We start from the raw sequence: 24,876 nt of genomic DNA on the forward strand, positions 1-24,876 counted from the left end.
AGTAATTTAAAAGCCAGTTAGCCCCAACATACATACACACAAACTTAGGCTTCTACCACCAGAATCAAGAAATAAAACATGGAATTGAAAGTAAAGCTCTTGAGGCAGGAGGATTTGAGTTCAAGGCCAGCCTGGTCTACAGAGTAAGCTTCAGGACGGCCAGGACTACACAGAGAAACCCTGTCTCGAAAAACAAAACAAAAACAAAAAACAAAAAAGAAAGAAAGAAAGAAAGAAAGAAAGAAAGAAAGAAAGAAAGAAAGAAAGAAAGGAAGGAAGGAAGGAAGAGAGAAAGAAAAGCTGTTGCCTATCAGCACATTTTAGAACCTGAATGATGTCTGGTAACTCAAACATAAACATGAAATTTCAGCTGAATCTCCAAACCAAGGCAAGTGGCTCCCTCCCTGGAATACTTACTTGCATTTGGGAGGTGGAAGCAGAAAGATCCAGTTCAAGATTATTGTTGGCTATATATTGAATTGAAGGCCTGCCTAGGGCTAGTGACACTGTTCAGAGTACCAACAAAGAATACCAAAAGCAGCCTCTGTAACCATCACAGGAGGACCAACTATCCTGAATTAAATTTAGTGTTTTATCTTCTCTACAAAAAAAAATCTAAGCCGGGCATAGTGGCGCATGCCTTTAATTAATCCCAGCACTTGGGACAGAGACAGATGGATCTCTGAGTTCGAGGCCAGCCAGCGCTGTTACAGCGAACCTTGTTTCAAAAATCAAAAACAAAAAAAAAAAATCTAGACTCTCAGGGTCAACCTTCAACCTAGCTGAGCAACGTTAGACTTCTGAGGAGAAAACATGGTGTCCAAAGCGGTGTGAGAAGAAAGACCAATGAGGCACTTTTAGTTCAGTCTCCTGTACTTATTTCCATGTAGCCGATGCCAGCCTGCTTCCTAACTCATGGTAGGCAATCTGGGTACTGCGAGATCTCAAAGGCCTGGGGCTTGGTGCTTTGCAGATGGTCACGTCTCCTTAGCTTTTACTCATCCCCCTGCCTTCTTTCTAGCAGCGAGAAAAGCGCCTAAAGGTACAGAAGGAAAGCTACCCACACAGATACTCACACCAGTCAGGGGCAGGGAAAGCGGATTCCGCGCTTGGGCTCGGGCTCGGGCTCGACCCGGCCAGCAGCTACGGCCATCGCGGCTCAACATGGCGGTTAGGCTTCCCCAACGGCCACTCACAGTCCAAGCCAAGCCTAAGCACCATTGGCTGAGGCTTTGAAGTTGACTCCTCCCAGCCAATCATACGAGGGCCAGGGAATGGCTTTTGCACGCGCTTGCGCACTGAGAATGTTCCCTCCAAAAACCCATAGACGCCTCCCGCCAGAAGGTTGCTTGAAATTTCAACTTTATCATTTGTTGCAGAATTGACCAATGAGTAGAAATTCCTTCACAGCAGTAGTGTCTATATTTAAAGAAATGCTGATCCCGTCCAGGTGAAGTGGCGTCTGTCTTTAATGCCAGCGCTTAAGAGGCAGAGGCAGGCAGATCTCTTTTTGAGTTCAAGGCCATCCTGGTTTATTTTTTGAGTTCTAGGATAGCCAGGGGCTACGTAAAAACAAGAAAATAAAAATAAAAAATAAAAGACATGGTCTTGCTATATAGCTGTGAACAAAAACTCCTGGAGACTGTGTCTGCAGATAGATTGATTAGATCTGAAGTCAGTACTGTGGAGAGAGGAATATCGCAGGTCTAGAGGCTAATTTTTCTTGGACTAGTTCTAGCCTTTTGAAAACAGCCAGCCGGGCGGTGTGGCACACACCTTTAATCCTAGCACTCGGGAGGCAAAGGCAAGCGGATTTCTGAGTTCGAGGCCAGCCTAGTCTACAGAGTGAGTTCCAGGACAACCAAGGGCTACACAGAGAAACCCTGTCTCAAAAAATAAATAAATAAATAAATAAATAAAATTAAAAAAGAAAGAAAGAAAGAAAGAAAGAAAACAGCCATTCTTTGTCCATTTCTGTGTTGAAACTAAAGTCTTGTACTAACAGAAGCCATTTGGAATCTATTAATTTACTAGACCACTAGCTTCCACCAACCAAAAAAGCTAAAGATGCCATCAGATAACATCTTGGGCCTATAGAAAAGCTTTCCATCTTCCTATAGTCACCTCTCGGATATAACCACCACTATATTTTAAAATTACCTTGATTTATGACTTTGTTCTGTAAAACCGTACAAGATCATGAAACAGTTCCCGTGTCATTTGGGGGATTTCCTCGCCTGTGAAAAGAGGATAATAGCAGACCTGATAATACAGTTTAAAAATTAAACGGTGTGTGAAATTTTTAGTGAGATACCTTGCCTATAGATTTTTGGTTTTGTGTGTGGTATTTTTGAGACTGGGCCCAATGCCCAAGGGTGGCCTTAAACTCCTGATTCTCTTGTCTCTCAAGTGCTGGGAATATGGATGTGCGTTACCGTTATAGGCTTTTCTGAAGAATGTTCACTATTTTTCTAAAGCAAACAGAGGGACAGATGTCCTTTAACTTGGGTTATGTCGTTTCTTCCTCTTCAAATTCAAGACCTGAATTTCTTCAAATTGGGACCTGAAGGACAAATATAAAGCTATGCCTGGTGGCACAGGACTATATTCCCGCCTACTCTGGAGTAGAAGAGTGAAAAATTCAAGGCTAACCTGGACAATGTATCCAGACCCTGTCTCTAAGAGAGAACAGGAGGTATTGGTCACTGCTACAGCGCTTGAGCATGGTTGAAGCACTTATTTCAGTCCAGAGTACCGTTAAACAAAACATACAAGTCTATACGTGGTAATAAGAATATTTGATTGGCCTGGCAGTGGTGGCTCATGCCTTTAATCCCAGCACTTGGGAGGCAGAGGCAGGTGGATTTCTGAGTTCGAGGCCAGCCTGGTCTACAGAGTGAGTTCCAGGACAGCCAGGGCTACACAGAGAAACCCTGTCTCGAAAATCAAAAATAAAAATAAAAAATAAAAAAAAAATTGATTGGTGTCCACTTAATACTAATTTCAAGGCCACCTTGCTCCGTTTCAAAAGGCTGAAAAATGAAACTTTGAGATACGTATATCACTGCAGTAAAACAGGAGTTCTATACCAATCTGTGATCGCCACCAAATCCATGTTTTCATCCCTCTTGTTAACTGTCAACTATTAGGTCCTTGCCAATAGAACCCAAAATGTCGGCCTCCTGAAGCCAATAGCCAACCGTGTCACGTGACATCCCATGTCCTAGCTTTCTTGAGCATTGCATCAGCCGAGCCCAGGAGCCTTCCCAGAAGCCGGCTTGTTAGCTCATTCGCGCTCCGAATGATTGGCATTTGAGTGGACCAATAATTTTAGTGGATGGCAAGGCGTAGAGGGTCACTTTTCATCAGAGCGCTCTGATTGGATGGTGAGGTACGGGTCTGGCACCGGTTGTGGCGGGTGGGTCTAGCTGTGTGTGCGTATCTGAGGGACCAGGTAATTGCGAGCGAGTGGCAGTGGGCTCTGGGTAAGGACCTGGGGACCCTGACCCTGGGGTAAAGCAAGCGAGCCTCGAGAGCTCTAGGAGAAGAGCCGGCGCTTGGAGGGGGAGGGGCGGCTGCAGCAGCCTGCCGGGCGATCCCGCCCCTGGCCAGGGTCTGGACCCCGGCTCCGCAGGAACACGAGAGTAGCTTTTGCTATTCCCTCGGAGCACTGAAAGTGGTGTGGTTTTGGGTGGACTTGCGGAGGACCAAGACCTTGGGAAGATCGCGGTTGCTCTCCAGTCACCACCTAAGGGTTTGTCTCCTCTAATTTTTATCCCTTAGGGGTTGGAGAACCAGGCCTGAAGAGCAGGGTGACCAAGATGGATGGAGTCTTTCTAAGAGGCATCTCCATTCATTCTTTATTAGGTTTTCACACCTTACCCCAGACTGGCCTGAACTCAACTCCGGGATAGCCTTGAACTCGCAGCGGTTCTTCTGCCTCAGCATTTCGAGTGCTGGAATTACAGGCGTGAGCCAGCACTCCTGACTCGATTCTTTATGTTTGGAGACAGGGTTTCACTATGTAGACTAGGCTGGCCTTGACTCACAGAGACCCTCTTGAGTGGTGGGAGCAAAGGCGTTTGCTACGACTCTCGGCCCGTCTCCATTCTTAATAATAACAACAGAATAGTTGATACCCTCAGGTTCACCCGAACAAGTGTATTCAGCGATTTTTCAGTCGTGAGTTTCCTGGTGTGCTTTGAAGTATGTTAATGCAAAGCATGCTATTTAACGATTAATATAATTAATCATGAGCATGCGTTTAACGACCACTCTACTAGGTACTAAAAACACACTGTAACGGTGAACCGAAACCAGCCAGGATTCCTACTGAGATGTAACATATACTGTGTTTGGGAGATGACCATTAAGTGGTCACAGCAAATGACCATTGGAGGCAAGGAGACAGTAAAAGAGGGGAAACCTGGTGAAGACAGAAAAGATTTGCTTAAGTACGTTTCTTTGCGATTGATCAAAGCTAAGTCATTAGGAAGAGGGGAAAAGAGTGGTCAGGCAGAATGCCTAGCTTATAAATGGAAATATGTTACAAGGTCCTGTGGCTGAAGTCACCTTGTAATTCAAGGCCCAGGGTTTGACCCCCAAGCTTGCAAATACAAATAAATAAAGGTCCTGAAGACCTTTTATCCCCTGCTGGGCTGTGCTGTTTGCAGTCCTGTCTCTGTGCTACAGATTTCTTATGTGTATTGAGGAAAGAACAGGTTGTAATGTTGGAAACTATTAAGGTTGGCGTCTCTGATCTGGAGTCCTCAATTTTCCTTCCTCAGCCTCCTGAGCTCTGGGATTGTTCTGGGTGGGGACACAGCTTTGAACAGTCTTCAGTCTCCATAAGGTAGTGGCCAACATATTAAGATCCCAGTATACAACACTGGTGGTATCTGTATGGAGTGGCCTCCCTTTGGAGGGCACTGGTTCGCCACTGGTTCTCAGCACATAGTCCTCGTTCGTTACGTTGAATGAGTAGGCCAAATGGGAAGTTCAAATGTGCTCTGGAATGTAACTTTACCTCAGCTTGTCTGTGTAGAGAAGCAGTTCTGTTTTCTTTAGCAGCTATGATTATAAAGGTAAAGTCTTGTAGCCATTGTTAAGGAGGGCTGAAAAAAGAAGGCGGTGTGACAAGATTTCTGAAAACCTTGACTCCTTATGGTGACTAGCAGATCCGTTGGAATTGTGGTTGCCTCTGAGTCAGGATGCTTTGCTAGTGTGTTTAGAAACTCTGTGCTGATGGCTGATGGATGTAAATAGTATTCGATTTTTTTTTTTTTTTTTGATGCTCACAAGGTCCTGTTCCACACAGGGACTAAATTCAGGCTGAAGTGACACAGTTAAGGTTAGAGCTGGGTCTAGAATTCCAGAGATGATGTCACAAACTAGACAATTCTCATTTGTCTGGACACCCAGCGCAGAGGAGCGCCACAACACTAGACAGTGATTGGTGCATTCACCAAAACCGGTCATCCCCACCCCACACACACCCTGCCTTTCAGGGACATGATAATACACATAAAAACGTTTTGAAGCCATAAACTTGATTTTTTTTTTTTCCAATCTCCTTCTCTTCTGAGTCCCTGGGCTTGTATTTTTAATGGCACGCCCATTTTGAAATAATGCATGCTCTACCACTGAGCTATATATGGCCCCAGTTCTTAGTAATCTCATGGCTAGAACCCAGCCCTTTCCCTGCTAGGGTTCTGGAGGTTTAGGCTATGTAGAGGTTGGTACATTCTTGATTCTCTAGGGTTGTCCGTGGCACAGATGGGCTTATCTTTGGGTTCACAGCCGCTGACACTGTGACAGCCCAAACCTGCAAGAGTAGCAGCTCTGCCTTTGGGGATATGGAACTTTGTACAACCCTGAGCCTGTAGGTTAACTAAGAGCTTGGAAGCTCTTCAGAGGCCGGTAGATACAGACTCCCCTTTTTTGTTAAGGTAACCCTCACTGATTCCTGGCAGTGAATACTCAGTGTGTGTTTGTTTAATGAATGGAAACATGAATAAGAGTCCTGCTTCACTTGAGGTCAGCAGGGGGAAGACAGCCGGAGCCACTCTGCTAAGGCAGCCAAAATTTTGCAGTGAGGGTGACTGTGATCTGGGACATTGCAACACGAAGGATCAAAAAAAAAAAAAAAACAAAAACAAAAAAAAAAAAAACAAAACCCAAAAACCTATGTCATTCTTTGACTTGGCTTGAGACGCCACGAGTCTTGTGTAATGCTCACGTTTAGTTTTATTTCCCTGACTTCCCGTCATTCCTTCTTCCGGTTAGTTCCCTGAGGAGACTTCAGAGATGGACTCCACTCTAACAGCACGAGAGATCCGAGAGCGGTTTATAAATTTCTTCAAACGAAATGAGCACACCTATGTCCACTCGTCCGCCACCATCCCTCTGGATGACCCCACTTTGCTCTTTGCCAACGCAGGCATGAACCAGGTAAAGATCTTCCTTCTTCATGCCTGACTGGCTGGCTGAGGGCATCGGATTGGTGGGAAAGTACAACCTGTCACACAGCAGGTAAACTTGTGAGACTTTCCGTGGTGAGCCCGAGTTTCTGAAGAAAAGAACAGTACTGCTTCTGTGTGATGGTTAGAAGTTAGTAACGGGTTGGGAACATGGCTCCCACATTCGGCCGAGAAATTTGTTTTTAAATGAGGCTTGGAAAGATTCTTTTCTTTTATGGCATTCGAGATCAATAATCTGATAGGCTGGGTGTTAGTCCTGGTGTAGTGGCCCAAGGTTTAATCTTAGCAGTTGAGAGGCAGAGGCAGGTGGGTCTCCACTCAAGGTCATGGTGAATTCCAGGACAGCCAGGGTTACAAAGAAAGGAAGGAAGGGAGGAAGGGAAGGAGAGAGGGAAAGGAAAGGAAAGGAAAGGAAAGGAAAGGAAAGGAAAGGAAGAAAACTTTAAAGAGAATTTGAGGCCAAAGTAGGCTACATAGTAAGACCAAGTCTCAAAAAAAATTTTAAAAATTTTTTTTTGTTTTGTTGTTTGTTTGTTTTGCTTTGTTTGAGTTCAAGGGTAACTTTTTTTTTTTTTTTTTTTTTTTTTTGAAGCATTTCAAAGAAAACCCCAGGATAGGCAAAGTATATCTGCAGCAGTTTCCTACAGGAGAATGGAGACGAGAAGAGGAAATAAACAGCCATGCTGTTGTGTCGAACAGTCATGGATGGTAGTCAGCCATGTGGCAGGGAGAAGAGCTTTACAGGGAGAGTAATGAAGTGCAGGTTGTTGAGAGTGTGCTAGAGCAGAGAGAGAGGAGAAAAGGAAGCCATACTGTCCTGAGTCATTGAGAAAGTGGGTAGACTTAAGTACGTAGTTATAGATCTGTAAGCTATTACCCTCCCTCTGCCAAAAAAAAGAGATTGTTTTAAGATTTTATTTTTTCATCTTTTCATTGTCCCTTTCTTTTTTTTTTTTTTTTTTGTTTTTTTGTTTTTTTGTTTTTTTTTTTTTTAAAGAAAGGGTTTCTCTGTGTAGCCCTGGCTGTCCTGGAACTCACTCTGTAGACCAGGCTGGCCTCGAACTCAGAGATCCGCCTGCCTCTGCCTCCCAAGTGCTGGGATTAAAGGCGTGCGCCACCACTGCCCGGCCTTCATTGTCCCTTTCTTCTGAGGAAAAAACCTATTTTTATTGGAATGTTTTGGGGGCTGCAGAGATGGCTCAACACTTGAGAACACTGGCTGCTTGCTTGTCCAGTGGACCCAGGTTCAATTCCCAGCACTCACAGGGTATCTCCCAATTATCTGTAACTTCACTTCTAGGGATCCAGTGTACTCCTGGCTTTTGGGGCACACATGTGATACACAGACATATAAAGGCAAAACACTGATACACATAAAAAATAAAGTTGAAAAGTTTTCTTAAAAATATTTGTTTTCTTTCCTTTCTTACTGGGGATTGAACCTGGGGCTTCACGGCGTAATCAGCAAACTCTCTATCCTCAGCCCTCTTATAACGTATGAGCTCCGGAACTCGGAGATCTGCCTGCCTTGGTCTCGAAGTGTAGCTAATCACTACAGCTGTCCTTTTGTTTGGTTTGGGTTTTTTTGAGACAGGGTATCTCTACATAGTACTAATTGTCCTAGAACTCATGATATAGACCAGGCTGGGCTAGAACCTGCTTCTGCCTCCCAAGAGCTGGGATTATATTCATGGACCATCAAACCCAGCCCTGGCAAACATTTTTTTAACTTCTTTTCAATGTTTATTTTATTTTGTATGTATGGGTATTCTCTCTGTATACCACGTGTGCCTGCCAGAAGAGGATTTTAAAGCCCCTAGAACTGGAGTTTCAGATGGCTGTGAGCCATCATGTGGGTGCTGAGAATTGAGTCTGGATCCTCTGTAGGAACAGCAAGTGTTTTAACCCGTGAGCCATCTCATCCAGCCCCTTCAAATCTCTGTTTAAAGACTGATTTATTTATGTATACATTGCTTGCACGTATTTATGTACATGTACACACAATGAATGCCCACAGAGACCAAACAAAAATGTTGAGTCCTGTAGAAGTGGAGTTAGAGACACGTGAGCTGCCCTGTGGGTACTGAGAACTGAACCTGGAGCCTCTGCAAGAGTAGCAAAATCTTTTAAATGCCAAGCCAGCTCTCTGGCCGTCCTACTTAATTTGAACTAATTTGTCATATCACAAGTAGCTACTGGTTTCCAAGTTGGAAAACACCAAATTTGACGGGCCTGGTGAGAACAGCAAGGCAGAGTTGTGTGTCTAGCAATGACACATCAGTGTGAATGGTTAAATCCCCAGCGCAGGGACACCAAACCCACATACCCAGTCCTTCATCAGCTAGTGGGGATCACGCTTATCTCAGCACACTCTGTCACCTTTACTCCCGAGTGAGCATATTCATTTATCACATGAATTCTTCTGGGATGATCTTAAGATAGTGGTTCTTAATCCTTGTGGGGGGTCGCATGTCAGATGTTTATATTATGATTCATAACAGTAGCAAAATCACAGTTATAAAGTAGCAACAAAATAATTTTATGGATGGTGTCACCACAACAGGAGGAACGACAGTAAAGTGTCACAGCAGTAGGAAGGGTGAGAAGCACTGCTCTGAGACCTGGAACCGCATCCTGTAGGTTATGGACACCTGACATAACCTGTACTGTTTAAAAGTCAAGCTGTTTCTCTCTCTCTCTCTCTCTCTCTCTCTCTCTCTCTCTCTCTCTCTCTCTCTCTCTCTCTAGTTCAAACCCATCTTCCTAAATACAATAGACCCATCTCACCCTATGGCAAAGCTGAGCAGAGCTGCCAACACCCAGAAATGCATCCGCGCTGGGGGCAAACACAATGACCTGGATGACGTGGGCAAAGATGTCTACCACCACACCTTCTTTGAGATGTTGGGCTCCTGGTCTTTTGGGGACTATTTCAAGGTAAGCTCAACATAGGTGACTTAGATTTTTTTCTAACACAAGGTTCATTTTCACAAAAGGGACAGTGTTTTTAATTTTGATTGTTTTAAAACATGAAATGTCATTTAGAAGATTCAGGAATGAAGGGCATTTAATATTTCTGAGACTTCCTAGAAAATGTGCATCATTTGATGTTTCAGTTTCTAGTTCCTATATAAGTTGATTTTTTGTGGTTTATAATAAAGATATTGTCATTTTGAATCTGTGTTCTGGATCTTTTCATAGGAATTGGCATGTAAGATGGCCCTGGAACTTCTTACCCAGGAGTTTGGTATTCCAGTTGAAAGACTCTATGTCACTTACTTCGGTGGGGATGAAGCAGCTGGCCTAGAGCCAGATCTGGAGTGTAGACAGATCTGGGAAAATTTAGGGTAAGAGGGGACTAGAGTGGTGGTTTAGTAGCTGAGGGCTTATACTGCTCTTGCAGAATTTTTTAAAAATTCTTTAAAGAAGAAGGGGGGAGAGGTGGTACAGATAAGAGTATAACCCACTACACCAAGAGAGATTTCTAAGTTCAGGACAATCAGGCTGGAGAGATAGCTTATCTGCTAAAAGCACTGGCTGCTCTTCAAGAGGTCCTCAGTTCAATTCCCAGCACCCACATGGTGGCTCATAGCCATCTATAGCATGATCTGATGACCTCTTCTGGCACACAGGTGTGCATGCAGATAGAGCACTCATATACATTAAATAAATTCTCTTTTAAAAAAGAAAGTAAGAAAGAAAGATAGATTCAGGATGGTTACTCACGCACCCCAATTCTTCCCTCTTTACAGTGAGTTCCAAATATACATTTGGCCACTCAACTATATACCCCAGCCACTTGGTATTTAATTATTAAATTTCAGTGTGACACCCAGATTTGATGACATACCTGTAATCTTTATACTGAGGTGGCAAAAGTAGCAGGATCCTGAGTTTAGGACCAGCTTGACTCTGTCTCAAAAACATAAAGAAAAATGTGATCTCTAAATTAAATGAGTGATTGCCAGGCAGTGGGACTTATTTCTTCATAAGGAATCATAGAAGCTAGTCTTGGAGGGATTTCCATTGATGGCTTCAAGTGGGTTTCTCTCCCTTGTTCTGTGCAGACTGGATGAAGCCAGAATCCTCCCTGGCAACATGAAGGACAACTTCTGGGAGATGGGTGATACGGGCCCCTGTGGTCCCTGCAGTGAGATCCACTATGACCGAATTGGTGGTAGGGACGCTGCACACCTTGTCAACCAGGATGACCCCAACGTGCTGGAGATCTGGAACCTCGTGTTCATCCAGTATAACAGGTAGTGTGGGCCTGCTCCTTCCTGCTGAGAGCAGTTCTAGTGTGGGCCCTTCTTCCTGCCGAGAGCAGTTCTTTTTCTTTAACCAAACTTTCTTGGCCCAAGATTGTCTGCAATCTTTATTTTTGGAGCCAAAGAACAGCCCTGAGCTTCAGATGCTCCTGGGATCTTGTGGCACTGTGTTGTCAGGTTTCTGTTTGCTCCCTGGGACAGGGATGGACCTATTTAAAAACTAACCTTATCTCCTATGTCTTCCTGAACCATTTGCTTTCTATTTAAGAATAAGGCTCTGTGTGTGGAGGGGCAGGTTGATCTCTGAGTTTGAGGCTAGCCTGGTCTACATAGTGAATTCAAGGACAGCCAGGGCTATGTAGAGAGATCCTATCTCAATACCACTCCCACTCCCCAAATGACAAATACGACGAGGAGGCTGGGTATGTATTCACCCCCATCTCCACAAACCAGACAGTGGCAACGGTGAATAACAACAACTTTCCGAAAATGCTAAGTGAGTTTTAGCCAACAGGGCCCAGAAAGGAGCAGCACGGGACGTGCTCCAGCGTCCTTTTTGTGTCTGTCACACAGGGAATCCGATGGTGTTCTGAAACCTCTTCCCAAGAAAAGCATCGACACAGGAATGGGCCTAGAGAGACTTGTGTCTGTGCTACAGAACAAGATGTCCAACTATGACACTGACCTCTTTGTCCCTTACTTCGAAGCCATTCAGAAGGTACTGCTCGTGTTGCCAGCGTGGACGCTTCTGTGGAGGCCTCAGGATGGACCTTTAGCACTGCCGTCATACATGAATGGCCATGTGCTTTTACAGCCCAAAGTACTTGTTACTGTCAGCATGCCAGCTCTGAGTAAGGCATGCTACGCTATTCGCCAGGGCTAGGGCCTGGCTTGAGGCTCTTGGGCTCGCTCTATCACTTCCTTGCAGTTGTGACCTATGGCAAGTCAGTCATCCTCTCCCAGGCCTCACCCTCTAGGAGCCTGCTCGAGTGAGGCAGCAGGAGCAGCACTGTTTGATCGGTCCTCTCTCTGGTCACCTGTAGGGTACAGGCGCCCGGCCGTATACTGGGAAGGTCGGTGCTGAGGATGCTGATGGAATCGACATGGCCTACAGGGTTCTGGCTGACCACGCCCGGACCATCACTGTGGCGCTGGCTGATGGCGGCCGTCCTGACAACACAGGACGGGGGTGAGTCAGTCACACTGTGGGCAGGGTTCGGGCTGGTACCATGAGTGTTCTGACTGGAGCTCTAAGACGTACTTCTGTTTCCTGTTATCGTGTGTGTAGTGAAGGGATCCCCTCCCTCCCCTCTTTAACAGCTAAAGAGGTTTTTAATGTATTTTAAGGCTGTGCTATTTAATAGATTCTACTAAGTACTGAGGTAAAGCTGGCATTGATACTATCAGACTGGTCTTGGTGGGGTAGGAGTAGAGCCTGACTCAGCCCAGGAAACTGCGTTCCTGACTAGGTGGGCCTGTGACCTCTTACATCAGTCTGATTTTTGTCTTGGGTTGCTAGACAAACTCTCTGCATAAGCAGAGGAAACAAAAAGCCGATATTGCTCTGCTTTGAGGGTTTCAGGCTCTGGGGTACATAACAAAATCTTATCTCAAGTTTTAAAGGAGCTACCATGGGACCCTCAGCCGGGGATGTTTCCTAGCTAACGCTAAGTTCTGCCTCTCACAGGTATGTGCTGAGACGGATCCTTCGCCGAGCTGTTCGATACTCCCATGAGAAACTGAATGCCAGCAGGGGATTCTTCGCTACATTAGTTGATGTTGTTGTTCAGTCCCTGGTACGTAGAAAATCCCTGCTTTCAGCTTCTGTGCTGAAGCCATAGTCTAAGAGGGATATGGTAATATACTGTGAATGGACATTTTAAGAGATAGATCACGGAGGTCAGGTATGGTGGTGTACACTTTTAATTCCAGAACTTGAGAGGCAGAGGTAGATGAGTTTGAGGCCAGCCTGATCTGCATTGTGTAAGTTGTAGGCCAGCCAGGACTGCATATAGAATGAATCCATCTTAAAAAAGAAGGGGGTGTATCGTGGAATAGTCTGGCCACACTGAACCTTTTCTGTCAGGGAGATGCTTTTCCTGAGCTGAAGAAAGACCCAGATATGGTGAAGGACATCATTAATGAGGAAGAGGTACAATTTCTCAAGACTCTCAGCAGAGGACGGCGCATCCTGGACCGAAAAATTCAGAGCTTAGGAGACTGCAAAACCATCCCAGGTGAGGCCCAGTTCTCACCTCTGACATGGTTGAATGTACTTTACTTAAACTGCTTCTGGTGTAAAGTAAGACTTGGAGCAAAATGAATTATAAAAGAATTTACTGTGGTAAAACTTAAACAATACAAAAGTGAAAACCTTTTCTAAATACGTTTCTCAGAGGTAAACTATTAGGAGTTGGCAAGATAGCAGCTGTAATCTCGGCACTGTAGCTGCCAAGGCAGGAGGATCACAAGGTCAAGGCCAGGCTCTGGGGTACATAACAAAAGCTTATCTTAATGAAAAACAACATAAAAAGATTTTAGTGTGTAACCAGTGCTTCAGGATTTTTAGCTATTTGCATGAAATTGCAAATAGGTGTTTATGTCTGCATATTTGCATATTTTGCACATAAAAATAACATGGGGAGTCCACATTATCTTTCATCAGCTGAGAAAATTAATTTTAAAGTTTTTTTTTTCTCTGCAATGTTTTGCTTTTTGATTATGAGGGGGTGGCATATGAGTACAGTGCCCACAGAGAACAGAAGAGGGCGCTGGAACCCCTGGGATATGTGAGTAGCCTACTAGATGGATAGCCAGGTCCTCTGCAAGAGCGACAAGTGCTCCTAACCTCTGAGCTCTCCTTAGTTCTGCTTATCTCCTTCTTACTGGAGTGAAATGTTTAAAGAGAAAGATTAAAGAACTCATTCACAGTGCTCAGATTAAGAAACAGAAATTTACCAGGAGACCCTTCATCCTTATAGCTCAGTCCTAAAAGGTTTGTCTTGCCTTAAATGTTCACTTGTGTCCTTCCCAGCAGCGCCCTGGGAGGGCTTGGCATGGGAAGGAAAGGGTCTGTCCATGTCATTTGACACAGTTCCTTTGTAATGTGCAGGCGACACTGCTTGGCTCCTCTATGATACGTACGGATTCCCAGTGGATCTCACTGGATTGATTGCTGAAGAGAAGGGCCTGGTGGTAGATATGGATGGCTTTGAAGAAGAGAGGAAACTGGCCCAGGTAAGGAATGTGAGGAGTGACTTCTAAGTACCTGTCTTCATGTCTCACTAGCTCACTTCCACCCTCGGGGCTGCTTTCTCTTTCTGAAGAAGAAACAGCCTCTATTTCTGTTACCACCAACAAAGAAAATATGCGGAATGAGATCAAAGTTAACATCTGCTCGGGTACAAGGCAACTGGATTCCTTTCCTTTAAGGTCTCCCCCATCCCTAGACCAGTAACTGTCAGCTGGAGGCATCTTCCCTGGGCAGTTTGCAAATGTGTTAAAGACTTTTAGTTTTCACAACTAGGGGCAGATGTTCCCTGTCATCTTGTTGGCAGAGCCTCGAGATGCTCAGTGTCCTGGAGTGCAAGAAGGCTGGGCTAGCCCCAAATGCAAGTAGTATGAAGATTAAAGACCTTATTCTAGTTTTTCATTGGCCATAGTTTTCGCCAAGTCTCAGCTCTCTTTTCTCCTAGGCTGCCGTAACTAAGGCTTTTTTTTTCTCCTGCTTTGACAGCTGAAGTCACAGGGCAAGGGAGCAGGGGGGGAAGACCTCATCATGCTGGACATCTACGCCATTGAAGAGCTCCGGGCGCAGGGCTTGGAGGCCACGGATGATTCTCCCAAGTATAACTACCATTCGGACTCCAGTGGTAGCTATGGTACGCTGAGCCTTCCACTTCCATGCTGGCTGTCTTTCTATTTGGGAGTTTCAAGAGATCAGTCCCAGGGTGCCCAGCAGGTCGTGCTGTACCGTTGCACTCATAGGCATCCTTGGCTGGTGGTCTCCTTAACTATTTTGACATATAGTTACAGAAAGTTGTTTTTCTAAAAAAAAATCATAGGGAGGTTCTAGCTACTCTTAAACCAATTTCCCTTAATTGGTAACAGAAAAAAGACACTTGGCCTTGAAATAGTCACAGCCTAGTAGCTGCTGAACTCTGCACAGGCATAACAGAATTCTAGAACATTTAAATAAATGAATGGATATGTAATACGTGGCCTGCCTGGCAGAGTTCTTCTTATACCAAAATCTATCTAGTGAGGCTATTTGTTTATTTGTTTTGTTTTGCTTCCTTGAGACAGAGTCTTCCTGTGTAGCCCTGGCTAGTCTAGAACTTCCTATTTAGACCAGGCTGGTCTTGAATTCATAGAAATCCACCTGTCTCAGCCTCCCAAGTGCTTAATATTAAACATATGTGCCACTATGCCCAGCCTAAGTCCATTAGCTTTAAGTGTGTGTGTGTGTGTGTGTGTGTGTGTGTGTGTGTGTACATGTCTGTATGTGTGTGGGTGTGTGGGTGTGTGAGAGAGTGAATTTGAACTAGAGACTACTATAATTATATGAGACAGAATTAGACTTACCAAGTTTCTGTCCACGATACAGGGTGACCAACTGTCCAGTTTGTTCAGAAATGCCCCAGTGTTAACACTGAAAGTCTGCACCCTAGGAAACCCCTGAGTTTTAGAAACTAGAAACTGGAGCAGTGATTCCCTAGTGGAAAGTCAGTGTGCTAGTTCTTTTATAGGATCTAATGGGCTGGTTTTCAAAATCCAAATAGACAACTAGGACCTCAATTTTGAACAAAAGAATTTAGTAAAAAGCAGCTAAAATTGGAGCCAAGTATGGTGTTGCATGATTTCAATCTCTTAAAGACTTACTTATTTTATCTACATGACGAGTACATTGTAGCTGTCTTCAGATATACTAGGAACATTGAATCCCATTGCAGATGGTCATAAGCCACCATGTGGTTACTGGGAATTGAACTCAGGACCTCTGGAAGGGCAGTCAGTACTCTTAACCTCTGAGCCATCTCTCCAGCCCATGCATGATTTTAATCTTTACATGTAGGATGCAGAAGTTGGTGGAGCTCTGAGTTGGAGGCTATTCAAGTCTATATAGAGAATTCCAAGCCAGCAAGGGCCACATACTAAGACCCTGTCCCCCAAAAAACAAAAAAGAATATGTGACTAGGGTTGGGAGCATGGAAGCATGTTTGGGGAATGTATGTGAGGGTCTGGGTTCAATCTTCAGTCTCAGCACAGATGTAGGAAAATAGATATATATATATATCACCAGAGTCACTGACCTGTCTCCCACTATTTCTGCATCTGGTGAGCAGTGTTTGAGTGCACAGTGGCTACCGTGCTCGCTCTGCGTAGGGAAAAGATGTTTGTGGATGAGGTGGTCACTGGCCAGGAGTGCGGAGTGGTGCTGGACAAGACCTGTTTCTATGCTGAACAAGGAGGGCAGATCTACGACGAAGGCTACTTGGTGAAGATCGACGACAGCAGTGAGGATGTAAGGCTAACCTCCTTGTTAGCTGTGGAAGGAAGCGTGGAGCGGGCGCCTTCTCTTTCTCCTTCACACTCTGAGCCTGGGGCGCTGACTTGACAGATGTTTGGATTTTATTCTTTTGTTGGTATTTCTTCTGCAGCCAAGGGGACTGCTTCTTATACCTGTTGCTGTCTCAGTTCTTAGGTACTGAGGGATCCTTGCAGGCAGGATGCAGATGCTAACATCTGCTTCCTTATGCATAAGGATAAGGACTCTGTTTGCACTTGCTAATTGGTATTCCTTGTTGGGCTTTTCAAGCAGAGCTCACACTTAAAGCCCAGGTCAAGTCTTGAAGTCTCAGTAAGCCTGCCTCAGCCTTTCCTGGGTTGAGAGTAGAGGTAGGCGTCACCATGCCTGGCAGAGACCACTCTTGAAGGACAAACATTCTTAGAAAGCTCAGCCTCTAGTGTGACCACTGCTGGCTGTTAGGTCCTGATGAGTCAGTCAGTTGGTTTCCTTTGGCAGCTGACTCCTACAGATAGGATAGGATCCATTTCATAGGATTTTAAGATGGCCCTTGCTGAGGAAGTAGCTGCCTATGCAGAGTGCTCCCTTAGCATGCACATGCACACTCCCTGGACTCTGTCCCCACACTGTATAAAATTGGGAGTGGGGCTGTGCACGTGTGGTCCCAGCACCTGAGAGAGAAGACAGGAAGGTTAAGAGGCAAGTTCGCTCTAGGCTACCCCGTACTTGAAAGGGCATTTGCGCATCACCTGACAGTAGGGGTGTATATGCGCAGGAAGGGAGAATCGATATATCTGGAAATTTTATTCACTCGTTGGTGTCTTTGACTCTGCAGAAAACTGAGTTTACAGTGAAGAATGCTCAGGTCCGAGGCGGGTATGTGCTGCACATAGGGACGATATATGGTAACCTGAAAGTGGGGGATCAAGTCCGGCTGTTTATTGACGAGGTAAGTTGCATATGCTGGTCCACATTTGATGTTTATTTACTCACTTAGTGAGACAGTATCTTGAGCACTTTGTAGTTAAAGCTGGCCTTAGGGTCATCCTGTTCTCTTTGCCTCCCAAATGCTAGAATCATGGGCCTGCACCACCCTGTCCAGCTCCCCATTTAGTCTTGGTTTTAATTATTTTTAATATTTTTATTTATTTCTTTTTGGCTTCTTTTTGAGACAGGCTATCTATAGAGCCCTGGCTTTCCTGGAATTTACTTTGTAGACCAGGCTGGCCTCGAACTCACAGAGATCTGCCTGCCTCTGCCTCCTGAGTATTGGGATTAAAGGCGAGCACCACTATGTCCACCTATTGTTAATCTTTTGTCTCTGTGCACATGCCACAGCACACATGTGGAGATTGAAGAGAACCCAAAAGAGTCAGTTCTTACTAAGTGGGTCCCAGATATTGAACTCAGATTGTCAAGCTTGGTGGCAAGCGCCTTTGCCCACTGAGACATTTTGTTGGTCCCTCCTAAGTGACACTGTTATCAAAGTAAATGTAGGTGCATTTTGTAGATTGTCTGGGATGAAGCTAACCCTCAAGCCTATTTGGTCCCCAGTTAATCTTTCCATGAGTGTTATTTACCTCTGACAGTTTCACACATGTATATCATTTACCTTGGTTCTCTCCTCTAAAACACCCCCTTCTTCCATGCATCACCTTTCAAACTCTGGGAACTTTTTCAGGAGTCAAGGAGCTGATTTCTATTGAGAACCAGGAACTCAGGCAATGTATGGACACACCTGACATCTTTGTGCTTGGCAGGAGGAGCAAGAGTTTGAGGTCAGCCTTTGGGTTACATAGTGTGACCCTGTCTCAAAAACAGAAAAAAAAAAAAAAAAATCTAGGTTCTGTTGCATGAGACAGAACACTAAAGTAATAGCTCAAAAGCAGGCGGCAATATGTGTTTCATTATACAAATGATACAGGGCTAGCTTCTCTTTGCTTATAGCTCATCCCTAGGGTTTGCTCAGGATTTAGTTTCATGGACCAAAACAGTAGTTGTAAGATGCATTATTCGGGCCAGGGGTTGGGTTGACAAGCTTCTTTTTAGAAGGCCCAAGTGAATACTTTTGGCTTTTCAGGACGTATAGTATCAAGCACAATTTCACAGCGGTGATGTGGTACTGTATGTTTAATGTGTGTAAAAGATAAGTGTGGTTGTGTTCCAGCAATCCTATTTACAAAACAGTGTCAAAACCAACAGGAGGCTGCGGGTTCAAGCCTTTAATCCCAGGAGGCAGAGACACATGGGTCTTTGAGTTCTGGGCCAGGCCTATCTCATAGAAAACAAAATCCAAACAGACAGCCAGTCAGGTGTGGCCCGTCAGCCCTCATTTGTTATTCCTGCTCTAAGCAGAGGAAAGATGAGGGCTTGTTCGTACCTCACTTCTCACATCCTTTTGACCAGAACTTAGTTTTACGTCCACTCTATAAGGAAAGCTAGGAAAAACTGTTTTTAACATGAGCACCCTTATATTCTACAAAATGTTCTAGTAAGTACTTGGGGACAGCTCCATAGCAGCCATCTCTACCCTCTGCAGCCTCGGCGGAGACCTGTCATGAGCAACCACACAGCTACACACATCCTGAACTTCGCCTTGCGCTCAGTGCTTGGGGAAGCAGACCAGAAAGGTTCACTGGTTGCGCCCGACCGCCTCCGGTTTGACTTCACTGCCAAGGGCGCCATGTCCACTCAGCAAATCAAGAAGGCTGAGGAGATTGTCAATGGCATGATTGAGGCTGCTAAGGTAGGCTCACCGCTAAGGTAGGCTCACCCATGTTGGAGGAGTTCTTAGGACATGAGGCGCACTCTTCCTGTACTATGGCTTTCTGTCATGGGGGCTCAGTGATCCAGATGTTCCCACTCTGTTGTAGCATGTCCTGACCTGTTCTCAGAGATGCTGAAAGCAGTGTTTCTCCAACTGCCTTTATAGTGGTGGTGTCTTTGGTCTCCTGCCTCCATCAACAAGCCAGCGTTCTTGTAGTTATATACAGGTTTGCCTAGCAGTTTTAACAAAAAGATTAGAAGAAATTCCTGTCTGGTTTTCTTTGCTTTAACATGGGTTGTTATTTCAGAGAGCGCAGGATGTGTGTCAGACATAGTGGGGTTACAACTTTAGGGACTGGATACAGGCTCATATTCTCACCAGCTGCTTCCTCACCTTCAGAGATTTTTCCAGCTTTTTTTTCTCTCTTGTCTTCTTTTTATGGCAGCCTGTCTATACCCAGGATTGTCCCCTGGCAGCAGCAAAAGCCATCCAGGGCCTTCGAGCTGTGTTTGATGAGACCTATCCTGACCCTGTGCGAGTTGTCTCCATTGGGGTCCCAGTGTCAGAACTGCTGGATGACCCCTCTGGACCTGCCGGCTCCCTTACTTCTGTTGAGTTTTGTGGAGGAACGTGAGTACCTTGGCAGGGACAGCAACAGATGGGCTCCCCTGCTTATGGCATCCCCCTCTGAGGATGGGAAACTAGACTAGGCCACGTGTCCTTCCCTTATTTACTTGTGTGTGTTTATTATTTGCCGTGCTTTGGATGGAACTCTGGGCCTCACAGATGCTAAACGGGTCTTCCTCCACTGAGTCTCAGACTTCCATTTCTCTAAGGTTAAAATGAAGTCCTCAGAAATGGACTTGCCAAATAAGATTTCCAAGAATCTTCACAGCCTGGTGGTCCAGTCAGACTCCTCAGTATTCAACATTTCCATGTCTTGGGTTTCTAATGAAATGTTCTCCCCAGAATGAGGAGATGAGGACACTGTCTGCCATCTGCACATTCTTTTGTTTTTTTTTTTAAAGATTTATTTATTTATTTTATGTATGTGAGTACACCATAGCTGTCTTCAGACACACCAGAAGAGAGCATCAGATCCCATTACAGATGGTTGTGAGCCACCATGTGGTTGCTGGGAATTGAACTCAGGACCTATGGAAGAGCAGTCAGTGCTCTTAACCGCTGAACCATCTCTCCAACCCGCTGTCTGCACATTCTTAATTGCTGGCTCTTGTTCCCTGAGTTTATGCTCAAAAATGAAGCTGTGGGAAGTCAGGATTGAGCAAGGCTTTAAATAAAGCTCACGGAGCTCGGCTCTGGCCCCAGGTCCTTCTAGACCTGTGCTCCTTGATCACCTCTGCCAGCCTGAGCAGCATCTGGGAAGGGAAGCTGAATCCATTGTCTGAGAGCTCCTCAGTAGACCATGTGGAAGACCTAGCTCGGCTTGCTCTGGACCACTTGCTTCTGCAAGCTGGGATTCCAAAAGAACCATAGTAGAAAACATATTCTTAAAGGCCTGATTAAGCCAGCCAGAGCCTCCTGCAAGCCTCAGGCCAGCAGGAAACATTTAAAGTGTACAAAGAGGGCAAGTGACCTGAGAGATCCAGTTCCAGGCCTCTTTCCAACTGACCCAGCCCTTTAGGTGAGTCTCACTTATACTCAAACACACACACACATTCACTGACACCTTCAGGAATGGCTTTCAAAGACTTCGTACCATTCTCTCAGAAAGTGACTGCGAAAGCCAGGCAGTGGTGGCACACACCTTTAATCCCAGCACTTGGGAGGCAGAGGCAGGCGGATTTCTGAGTTTGAGGCCAGCCTGGTCTACAGAGTCCTGGAACTCCAGGACAGCCACAGGTATACAGAGAATACAGAGAAACCCTGTCTTGAACCTCTCCCCCCCCCCCCCCCCCAAAAGACTGTGAGTTAATGCACTTTGACTCCTCTGAGCAACTAGAGAATAAGACCTATTTCTATATCTGTTTGTTTAAGGGTTGTATTAAGATTTTGAAAAGTAGTCCTCTAATGGTCTTACACAAGGAGCATTTTTACATATATTAAGATAAAGCTCTTGTTCCATCAAAACATCAAAATGTCACATGCAGGCTAATAGCAGTGTTACTGAGTTGGTTATTAGGGACTTTGGCATTTTGAAGAAGTCCTGTTTGATTTTCATAACCGTCTGGTGAGGCAGGCAGACTTCTCCCATTCTCATACTTGAGAGAACTGAGGTTTGGAGAAATGGCGTCCTGCTATCTCAGCATTCTGAAGTCTTGGTTTCTGGCCTCAGCCCAACTTTCTTCCCCCCTCTGCTCCTTCTCTTTCTTGCCTTTGCTTCTAAACTATGCTAATAAAATCCCTTAAGAGTGAAGGCTACTGGGGTAGGGTGGCAAATGTCATTAATCCCAGCAGTTGGGATGCAGATGGATCTCTGAGTTTGCAGCCAGCCTGGTCTACAGAGTTCCTGGTCAGCCAGGGTTGCATAGTGACACCCTGTCTCAGAATTGCTTCCTAGTGCAGATGCATCTCACCCAGGGCTCCACAAACTTCCTCTTCTTTTGTGTTCTGCTTTCAGACATCTACGGAATTCTAGCCATGCAGGAGCTTTCGTGATAGTGACTGAAGAAGCTATTGCCAAGGGTATCCGGAGGATTGTTGCTGTCACAGGTGCTGAAGCCCAGAAGGTGAGCAGGTCAGGCTGGCCTGTGGGTCCTGCCTGTCTGAGGAAAGCTGTCACTATGCTAGGTTTTTAGCCATCATTGTTAATCTTGTATATTTGGGGGCCAGTTGCATGGCTTAGTATAAAAAGGTGCTTGCCACAAAGACTGACAACCTGAGGTTGTGGTCAGTGACCCACATAAAATGTATGGAAAGAACTGACTCCATATATGTACCATGTACACACACCCATATACCGCACATACATGCATACACAGCACACATAAAATAATAGAAAGTTCCAAAAAACAAACAGCGTCTAGGAAAACAATACATAAATCCTGCGCCTTCCTCCCAGTACAGCTCTGTGTGTGAGGGCAAGCCAGAGTCTCCTTCTGCTTCACATGCCTTTCCCCTCCACATATCCCAGGGGTGGACTTACAGTGAGGAGCGTGGCACCAAGGAGAGCCGTTCAGCTTTGTGGTAGATCCTGAGGAATGGTTATTTCCCCAGGTGAAAGGGCTCTGGCTCATGAACGTGAACCAGCCTTGCACAGGAGTTATGGTGCAGCCTTTGCTGGCCACGGTGTACAGCCAGAGCTCTCGCTTCCTGAAGGAAAGGAACACTGGTGTTTATAGCTCTGATTGTTCTCTTCCTAGGCTCTCAGGAAGTCAGAAACCTTGCAGAAATCTCTCTCTGACATGGAGGCCAAAGTAAAGGCCCAGACTGCACCCAACAAGGATGTGCAGAAGGAAATTGCTGACCTTGGTGAGGTAGTGTTCCTTTATTTGTTGTGCTTCTTAAAGACAGGGTTATATTCTGTAGCCCACTCTAGCTTGAAACACACTATTCAGCTCAAGCTGGCCTTAGATTTGCAGCTGTTCTCTGACCTCAGCATGTCTCTGCAAACATGATGCTCGGGGCTTGGGGAGCTGGGGTGTCAGGTGCAAACATGAGCCACATGCTGGGGGTTGGGGAGCTGGGGTGTCAAGTTGTTTAAGAAAGGATATCATACCCATCCATACTGCCCTCGAACAGCTGGTATTCTTGGTATGCTGGGCTTCTAGCAAGTCTTTGCTGGCTGTATTCACAGCTGGTAAGGACCAGGTCTCAACGGAAGCCCTCTTTCTCATGCTACTTTCTGTCCACCGACAGCTGCTGCATGAATATAGTCAAACCCAGCAGATATCTTTGTGTGTTTTTCTTTTTTCTCAGACTCTGGCCATGGAAGACTTTGGTTCAGAGACAGAGGGTGGGGTAGAGTGGGCTTGAATTTTACCCTACCTCCTATTAGCCCAGACCCCAGATGGTCTTCTGTTCTGGTTCCAGGCCCTGGCCACTGCAATCATCCCCCAGTGGCAGAAAGATGAACAACGAGAGACTTTGAAATCCCTGAAGAAAGTCATGGATGACCTAGACCGGGCCAGCAAAGCTGATGTCCAGAAGCGAGTGAGTCTTGGCAGTGCTAGCAGCTTGATGAGAGCCCAAAGGTTTTCCTAGGGAGAGGCTGATGGGGCTTGGAGTCTGGGCCCTTGCCCTAAGCCTGTCTCCTGGGCTTCTTGTAGGTGTTAGAGAAGACAAAGCAGCTGATTGACAGCAACCCCAACCAGCCTCTGGTCATCCTGGAGATGGAGAGTGGCGCGTCAGCCAAGGCAAGCAGGGAGAGGGCCGGAGCTGCCCTATGTGTCAGCTGAGGGGGTGTCTCCTTCTGGCCTTGTCAGCCCTCTACTAACTCTGGGCTGCTTAGTACTAAAGTTAGGCTGAGCCATGAAGAGATCTGGTGGCCTGAGAAGGAGGAGCTTCTGGGGGTAGGAGGCAGACCTCAGGCAGGGTGTTTGCAGGGTCCTGCCACTGGGCGCATGGATGGGCTCCTGGGAACGGCATCTGCTTTTAATACGAAATGGGATGGTACTCTGAGGGCTGATACCACAGACTCCCTTGTAGAAAGCAGGGCTCCCTGCCCCAGTGACCTAACACGGTTCTCCCCACAGGCCCTGAATGAAGCTTTGAAGCTTTTCAAGACGCATTCTCCTCAGACATCTGCCATGCTGTTCACAGTGGACAATGAGGCCGGCAAGATCACATGCTTATGTCAGGTCCCCCAGGTCAGAACTTCCTACAGCCTCAGTCTAAAGAAAAGCCTGCAAGCCCTGTGCCAGTGGGAAACACTCTCTGTAGCTTCTCAAAGACGGCTTCTTCACAGTATTTGCTAAGACAATGTGTGCATGCAGCCCCCATTAGAAGCTGTTGATCTGTCTATCATTTGTCGCTCCCCTTGGTGCCTTTTACCCCTCAGGCTTTCTTTTTGGTGAAAGTATTCACTATTGGCTAATGCCTGGCTGCTTTTTTTCCTCACCTTGGCAGTGGCCATAGCTGCTCTCCTGTTAACAGCTGTAGAGTTAGCCTTGCCCGTGGTAGCATCACCCATGATACAAATGGGTGTTGGGGGTTCCTCCCATTCCCCACCTCAATCCCATCTCTTATTCTGACTACTGTGTTCCCTTCCTGTCTTCTAGAATGCAGCCAACCGGGGGCTGAAAGCCAGCGAGTGGGTCCAGCAGGTTTCAGGCCTGATGGATGGTAAAGGTGGTGGCAAGGATGTGTCTGCCCAGGCCACTGGCAAGAATGTTGGCTGCCTTCAGGAAGCACTGCAGCTGGCTACTTCCTTTGCCCAGCTCCGTCTGGGAGATGTGAAGAACTGATGGGAGGGAAACCCTCTCGGGAAAGCATCTCCCCATCAACCAGACATGGCCGAAGGCAGGAATCCAGCCAGGAGCTCTCCTGCCAGGAAGACATTTGAGTCTTGGGACCTTTTAGCAGCCCTGTCCGTCCTGATCCAGCAGTAACTGTAACACGCCTGGAGCTGTCCCGTGATTCTTTGCCCTTTTCCATTATTGCTCTGAGCCATTCATGTCAGCACCGTCTAAAATCACTACCCATGAATGCTACTTAACATCATGATCACGTCTAGATAAGGTCATTCTGCCGACCTGAGGCTTCTAGGTCTGCGAGGAGGAAGGAAGCCTTTTTGCTGCAGAGAATAAAAAGGACCATGTGCAATACATGATGATGCCATGCACTCTGCTTTTTCTCCTGAGGTGGACTCCCTGTGTATCTGCAGAATGCAGGCTATGGTTCCAGCTGGTTTCTAATTGATGTTATCACAGAATT

General features: G+C 45.9%; 1 protein-coding gene across 3 annotated transcripts; it reads left to right on the top strand.

Moving 5' to 3' along the window:
* Window positions 1-3,377: 3,377 nt before the first annotated feature.
* Aars1 (alanyl-tRNA synthetase 1) lies at window positions 3,378-24,769 on the top strand. 3 transcript variants are annotated; one of them, XM_034522592.2, is made up of 21 exons: window positions 3,378-3,485; window positions 6,286-6,450; window positions 9,228-9,416; window positions 9,681-9,826; window positions 10,547-10,738; window positions 11,321-11,465; window positions 11,791-11,936; window positions 12,435-12,543; window positions 12,834-12,984; window positions 13,860-13,984; window positions 14,484-14,628; window positions 16,093-16,271; window positions 17,110-17,223; window positions 18,814-19,020; window positions 19,487-19,671; window positions 21,623-21,731; window positions 22,365-22,478; window positions 23,035-23,154; window positions 23,271-23,357; window positions 23,697-23,810; window positions 24,222-24,769. In XM_034522592.2, the coding sequence occupies exons 2-21, from the start codon at window positions 6,307-6,309 to the stop codon at window positions 24,405-24,407; spliced, it is 2,907 nt and encodes a 968-aa protein (XP_034378483.1). In that variant the 5' UTR covers window positions 3,378-3,485; window positions 6,286-6,306; the 3' UTR covers window positions 24,408-24,769. The 3 variants fall into 3 exon arrangements, with proteins under 3 accessions (XP_034378483.1, XP_034378484.1, XP_034378482.1); XM_034522593.2 differs by having other exon boundaries at window positions 3,384-3,454; XM_034522591.2 differs by having other exon boundaries at window positions 3,408-3,754.
* The last annotated feature ends 107 nt before the right edge of the window (window positions 24,770-24,876 follow it).

Source organism: Arvicanthis niloticus, chromosome 18 (genome assembly GCF_011762505.2).
Source record: "Arvicanthis niloticus isolate mArvNil1 chromosome 18, mArvNil1.pat.X, whole genome shotgun sequence".
In the NCBI taxonomy this organism is placed as follows: domain Eukaryota; kingdom Metazoa; phylum Chordata; class Mammalia; order Rodentia; family Muridae; genus Arvicanthis; species Arvicanthis niloticus.

Bases quoted from the DNA above. Each gene is read 5' to 3' on its own strand.
- Aars1 (XM_034522592.2), top strand. From the start codon at position 6,307: ATGGACTCCACTCTAACAGCACGAGAGATCCGAGAGCGGTTTATAAAT. The intron at 6,451-9,227 runs GTAAAGATCTTC...CTCTCTCTCTAG, and splicing joins CCAACGCAGGCATGAACCAG to TTCAAACCCATCTTCCTAAA. The intron at 22,479-23,034 runs GTAGTGTTCCTT...TTCTGGTTCCAG, and splicing joins AAATTGCTGACCTTGGTGAG to GCCCTGGCCACTGCAATCAT.